Raw genomic sequence first — 6,822 nt, 5'->3', positions numbered from 1 at the left:
GGGAATAGTTGTTTTTAGAAACTTCTGGTTGTGGCTAATCATTTCTTATTCCTGATCACTATTTAGGCTTCATTGCTAGTCATTTGAGCCTGTTCTTCAGTGTCATCAATGTTGATGTGGTTCTTTTTCCAGTTTGTTTTATGCCATGTGTGGATTATTTTGCCTTTGTTCCCTGAGCTATAGCTGGCTCTGGACTTCTTTCTAAGTGAAAATTTGAGGAAGAGTTGACTCTGGAAAAGACTCTGATGCTGGGAGGGATTGGGGGCAGGAGGAAAAGGGGACGACAGAGGATGAGATGGCTGGATGGCATCACTGACTCGATGGACATGAGTTTGAGTGAACTCTGGGAGTGGTGATGGACAGGGAGGCCTGGCCTGCTGAGATTCATGGGGTCGCAAAGAGTCGGACATGTCTGAGCGACTGAACTGAACTAATAAGGAAATTAAAATGCAGAAAAGGAAACAAGAAAACCTTAATTAGACATCTCTTTCTTCCTAACCTCCACCATAAGGAAGATTTTTTATCATCTAACTCTCTTCTTATCCCTGGTCTCCTATTATATTAATAGGGTTCACTGTGCCTCAGATTAAATATCTTAAGTGTATTATCACCCTGAGTTCCAAGGGTATAAGATATTGTCAGAGATTGATTGTTTTCCTAGCTTGACTCCATGGACTTAGATCTGGTCCTTGGAAGTGATCAGGTGTAACCCAAAGTAGTTTCCATCAGCCATGGCACAAACAGTACTGTTTTAGGGTGCTGGTAGTGAAATATGATGCCAATATTTTGTGTGTGAAACATCCTGTGGTCTTGGAACATGATGACCCTAATGGAAACATCCTTGGAATGGTGGCCATATCTTATGATTTGCTCAGAACTTATCTAATTAATACCAGCTGCTACAGTGTAATTAGTTATTACTCATTTCATGTCAAAAGTGTCCTAGTTTGGATCATCTAATTTATGGGACACTAAACAGTAGGGCCTATATGAGACAATGTAAGAATCAGTGTCAGACTTTATTTTTGGGGGCTCCAAAATCACTGCAGATGGTGACTGCAGGCATGATATTAAAGGATGCTTACTCCTTGGAACAAAAGTTACAACTAACCTAGATAGCATATTGAAAAGCAGAGACATACTTTGTCAAAAGGGTCCATCTAGTCAAGGCTATGGTTTTTCCAGTGGTCATGTATGGATGTGAGAGTTGGACTATGAAGAAAGCTGAGCACCCAAGAATTGATGCTTTTGCACTGTGGTGTTGGAGAAGACTCTTGAGAGTCCCTTGGACTGCAAGGAGATCCGGCCAGTCCATTCTGAAGGAGATCAGCTCTGGGATTTCTTTGGAAGGAATGATGCTGAAGCTGAAACTCCAGTACTTTGCCTACCTCATGCGAAGAGTTGACTCATTGGAAAAGACTCTGATGCTGGGAGGGATTGGGGGCAGGAGGAGAAGGGGACGACAGAGGATGAGATGGCTGGATGGCATCACTGACTCGATGGACGTGAGTCTGAGTGAACTCCAGGAGTTGGCAATGGACAGGGAGGCCTGGCGTGCTGCAATTCATGGGGTTTCAAAGAGTTGGACACGACTGAGTGACTGATCTGATCTGATAGGGCTAAATATAATTATTTTTGTTGGCTTAGTGATATTTTTATTTCTTTCTAAAATTTTTAAAAATTGAAATATATTGATTAATATTGTTTCAAGTGTATAACAAAATAATTCAGTTATGTGTGTGTGTGTATTCTTTTTCAGATTCTTTTCCAAAGTAGGTTATGATAAGATATTGAATATATTTCCCCATGTTTATAGTAAGTCCTTGTTATTTATCTGTTTTGTATGTAGTATCAGCTAACTGGGTATCTATTAACCTCAGGCTTCTCTGGTGGCTCAGTGGTGAAGAATTTGCCTGACAATGTAGGAGGCACAGCTTTTATCACTGGGTCAAGAAGATCCCCTAGAAAAGGAAATGGCAACTCACTTCAGTATTATTGCCAGGGAAATCCTACAGACAGAGGAGCCTGGGGGCGCTATATAGTCTATGGGGTTGCAAAAGAGTCAGACACAACTTAGTAACTAAACAACAACAGCAATCAATTAGTCTCAAATTCTTAATTTATCCATCATCCTCCTTTCTTTTTTGTTAATGATAAGCTTGTTTTCTGGATCTGTGAGTTTATTTTGTAAATAAATTCATTTTTATCATTTTTTGTAGACTCCACAAATTGATGGTATCATCTATTTGTCTTTCTCTAATTTACTTCACTTAGTATAATTATTTCTAGGCCCAGCCTAGCAATAATTGCCTAGAAATAAATAAGCTGCAAAATACATTGTTTTATCCTTTTTATAGTTGAGTAACATTACACTGTATATGTATTCCACATCTTCTTTATTCATTCATCTGTCAGTGGACACTTAGGTTGCTTCAATGTCTTGCCTATTTTAAATATTGCTGTTATGAACATTGGGGTGCATGTATCTTTTTGAATTAGCATTTTCTCTGTATATATGCCCAGGAGTAGATTTCAGTATTCTATGGCAACTCTATTATTAGTTTTTTAAAGAACTTCCATACTGGTTTCCATTGTGGTTGTACCAATCTGCATCTTCACAAACAATGTAGGAGAGTTCACTTTTCTCCACACCTTCTCCAGCATTTATTATTTGTAGACATATTGATGATGGCCAATCTGATCAGTGTGAGTTTCTACTTCAGTGTAAATATAACTTAAACATTAAATTAGCATATTGGTAAGTATTCAAAATTATGTACATGTAATATACAAATGGATGTGAAGAGTTGGATATAAAGAAGGTTGAGCACTGAAGACTTGATGCTTTTGAACTGTGGTGTTAGATAAGACTCTTGAGAGTCCTTGGACTGCAAGGAGATCAAACCACTCAATCCTAAAGGAAATTAATCCTGAATATTCATTGGAAGGACTGATGCTGAGGCTGAAGCTCCAATACTTTGGCCACCCGATGCAAAGAGCCAACTCATTAGGAAAGACCCTGATGCGGGGAAAGATTGAAGGCAGAAGGAGAAGGGGATGACAATGGATGAGATTGTTGGTGGCAACACTGACTCAGTGGATGGCATTACTCAATCCTGTGCTGCAGTCCATGGGGTCGCAAAAGTTGAACACGACTGAGCAACTGAACAACAACAATTGATATAACAACAACAATAGGTGAATGTAATTACTTTACTAGATTTTTAGCTAGTTTATTATTAGCCTCTGTGTAATGCTGAGTTGTGTTCCTTCAAAACTCTAATGTTGAAGGCCTAGCCCCCCACCCCTACTCCCACACATACCTAGTACCTCAGAATGCATCTATATTTGAAGATATGACCTTTTAAAAGGTGGTTAAATTGAAACAAGACTGTTATTGTAGGCTCTTGATTTGTGTCATTATAAGAAAAGAAAATTTGAATGCACATAGTGAGAAGGTGACGCTCTAGAAGCCAAGCAGAGGCCTCAGAAGACTTTAAACCTGTTAACATCCTAATCTTGGTTCTAGCTTCCAAAACTATCACCTGATAAATTTCTGTTGTTTAAGCCACCCAGTCCCTGATGTTTTGTTATGGCAGTGTTAGCAAACTAGTATGAACTCTTTTTTAACATAACTAAATGGAATAGAAATAATTACATATTCTCTAAATGTGTGGCTGTGTTTTAAATGTGTGGATATGTTTCTGTATGCATTTATGTGTGTGTGTGTAATGTGAACATCTATATACAGATATAAAATATCTGCAGAAATATATCCTGACTAGAGTAGAGTGGATGAGTTCCAGTCAAGAAAAAAATACCAGAGACTTTAGTGGCATGTTATTAGTCTTCAGATGCTGACATCTTTTTTTTTTTTTTTTTTAAGTAAATTCACAAGAAGATAAAAGGTGTTTCAGTGAAACTACTAGTTGTTGCTGTTGTTGTTCAGTTGCCCACTAGTGTCTGACTCTTGTGACCCCATGGACTGCTGCACACCAGGCTCCCCAGTCCTTCACTATCCCTTGAGCTTGCTCAAACTCATGTCCATTGAGTTAGTGATGCCATCCAACCACCTCATCCTCTGTCATTCCCTCCTCCTCCTGCCTTCAATCTTTCCCAGCGTCAGGGTCTTTTCTAATGAGTCTACTCTTCCCATCAGGTGGCCAAAGTATTGGAGCTTCAGCTTCAGCATCAGCCCTTCCAATGAATATTCAAAAACTATTAGTACTCTGTTTAATCCTGTTATTCCAGACACCTGGTTTAAATCCAATGGTATAAATGAGCTCATTAGCACTTAGGAAAAAAAAAAAAGGACATGAAATCTGTGCTATAGATGTTACAATAATGAAAGCCTATTAAATGGGTGTAAAATATTGAAATATGTGAAATATCTTATTATATAAACCACAATATACAAAGAATTAAAATGTATACTTAGAAATTTTCATAGCATTTGTAATCCCTCTCTGGACCAGATAGCTAAACATACAACACATATTTGGTTTTTGTCATGGAATCATTAATGATATCTGTAGATTTTTTTTTAATGGCTTGGACTCAAGTTGAGGACTGGCCATTGGTAAAGAAGAAAGAGACAGAAGATGTACTGGGATTAATTTTAGGACATGTTAGCAAATTATAACAAAGATTTATCTAGTTTGTCCAAAGAGCAACAACCTCAGGTCATTAGATTGGAGTCAATGAACTGATCAATAATTATCTGATAATAATACTTGAAAGCAATGGTTTATGACTATTGGAGAAATAATAGAAAGGTGAAAGAATGGAGGTATCAGAAGTATATATAAATAAAAGCTAACCCAGTAATGAGGCTTAAGATTGTTATTAATTCCAACTTTTCATATTCACTCATCTGCCTTCCTTCAAAGATTAGACTTTCACTGTCTTCACAAGGTCAGAGAGATTCTGATCTATGGATGAGGAAATAGAACTTAACCAAGCCCCTAAAACTCTATTTCTATATGGAGCCTTTCTAAAATTTTAAAATTTTAGAAAGCCTTTTAAAATTTTCTGTTATCTGGCCTTGGGTTTATTATCTCCAGTAAGTACTTTTCTGAAACTGGCTTCACCAGATATCTTTAATCCTATGATTTTAACTTCACTTTGTGAAGACCTCTTAAGTCTTCTGATACCATTATAGGTATCCCTATAATGTATAGGTATCACTATAGGTATCGCTATAAAATCACCTGATTTTAATAAACTTCCATAGTATACATACTAGATAATGGTGGATGCTCATTATTTTATTGCCTATGACTTGTCATTCACTTGCTAAGTCATATCCTACTTTTTGAGACCCCATGGGCTGCAGTACACCATGCTTCCCTGTCCTTCACTATATCCTGAAATTTGCTCAAACTAGTCCATTGAGTTGGTGATGCCATCCAACCATCTCATCCTCTGACGTCCCCTTCTCCTCCTGTCCCCAATCTTTCCCAGCATTAGGGTTTTTCCAGTGAGCTGGCTTTTCACATCTAGTGGTGAAACTATTAGAGCTTCAGCTTCAGCGTCAGTTCTTCCAATGAATATTCAGTATTAATTTCCTTTAGGGTTGACTGGTTTGATCTCCTTGCAGTCCAAGGGACTCTCAAGAATCTTCTCCAGCATCACAATTTGAAAGCATCAAGTTTTTGATGCTTACCCTTGTTTATTGTCCAACTCTTACACCTGTACATGACTACTGAGAAAAAAAAAACCCATAATGTTGATCATATAGACCATGGTCAGCAAAATAATTTCTCTTTTTTTATATACTGTCTAGATTTGTCATAACTTTTCTTCCAAGAAGCAAGAATCTTTTAATTTCATGGCTGCAGTCACTATCCATTGTGATTTTGGAGCCCAAGAAAATAAAATCTGTCAGTTTCCAGTGTTTCTCTATCTACTTGACATGAATTGACAGGACCAAATGCCCGATTTTAGTTTTTGGATATTGAGTTTTAAGCCAAATTTTTCCTATGACTAGTATTTTATAGTTGATTATTTTAATACATTATTTTAATACATTTAATACATATTTAATACATTTAATATTAGGATGGTGTTACCATTATTTATTTCTTTTTAAATACAAAAAAGAAGAAATTGGAAGTCAAGGCTAATGGTTTCTTCCATATAAGAATGTGACCTCTCTGTGCTTTGGAAGATGGACACTGCAATGTCTACATTATGAAGCTGTGACAATCAGATGAGAAAATAAAAACCAGCAACCAATTGCTAGTAATTTTTATTCACAAAGGCAAGGGAAGAAAGAGATCCTCTCAGGACTTTAATGAGCATTTGTTTAAGAGATGAAGGTAAAATGGTTTGATGAAGCTTGTTTGTCAAAAATCTTATCATACTGGGCTTTTTTCCGTAGAAAGAGCAGGTCAGTGAATGTTTTCTCATACTCTTGCGATGTGATCAGGCTAAGATATTAGGTTTAGAAAGACTGGTCTTTCGACAGTATAAAGGATCAACTGAGAATGTGACAAATGAGTTAGAGGACCATGGAGACAGTGTACATAGAGGCAGTGAAAAGACAGGATGAATATGGGAATTTCATGGTTACAGTATTGGATTTGAGGATCTTTCATGTATGGATAGTCATCAACAATGATTCTAGTAGTATAAGTAAAGAACTCTAATGCAAGCATTGATTGAATAAGAGGAGAAGCTTAAGGATGATGACTTCATAAAGGTAATGATGTAAGTTGGATGACTGGTTGACTGTGTTGATGATTAGACTTCCAGGGGAAGACAGATTAGTGAAGTCCAGGAGAGAAATCAGGAGTCAAGCTGTATATGAAAAAGTCCTTT

The 6,822-nt window shown here is 37.1% G+C and overlaps 1 protein-coding gene across 1 annotated transcript in view; it reads left to right on the top strand.

The window, feature by feature from the left end:
* The window catches only part of LOC104991201 (olfactory receptor 13C2-like), a 10,129-nt gene extending 3,576 nt beyond the window's left edge, over positions 1 to 6,553 (top strand). Inside the window, exon 3 of the mRNA XM_010843604.1 lies at positions 6,383 to 6,553. Coding sequence (XP_010841906.1) covers positions 6,383 to 6,553 — 171 coding nt within the window. The remainder of the gene's footprint in view (positions 1 to 6,382) is intronic.
* The last annotated feature ends 269 nt before the right edge of the window (positions 6,554 to 6,822 follow it).

This window comes from Bison bison, unplaced genomic scaffold (genome assembly GCF_000754665.1).
Source record: "Bison bison bison isolate TAMUID 2011002044 unplaced genomic scaffold, Bison_UMD1.0 scf7180017864183, whole genome shotgun sequence".
Lineage (NCBI taxonomy): Eukaryota > Metazoa > Chordata > Mammalia > Artiodactyla > Bovidae > Bison > Bison bison.
This window is presented reverse-complemented; position numbering and strand designations above follow the sequence as displayed.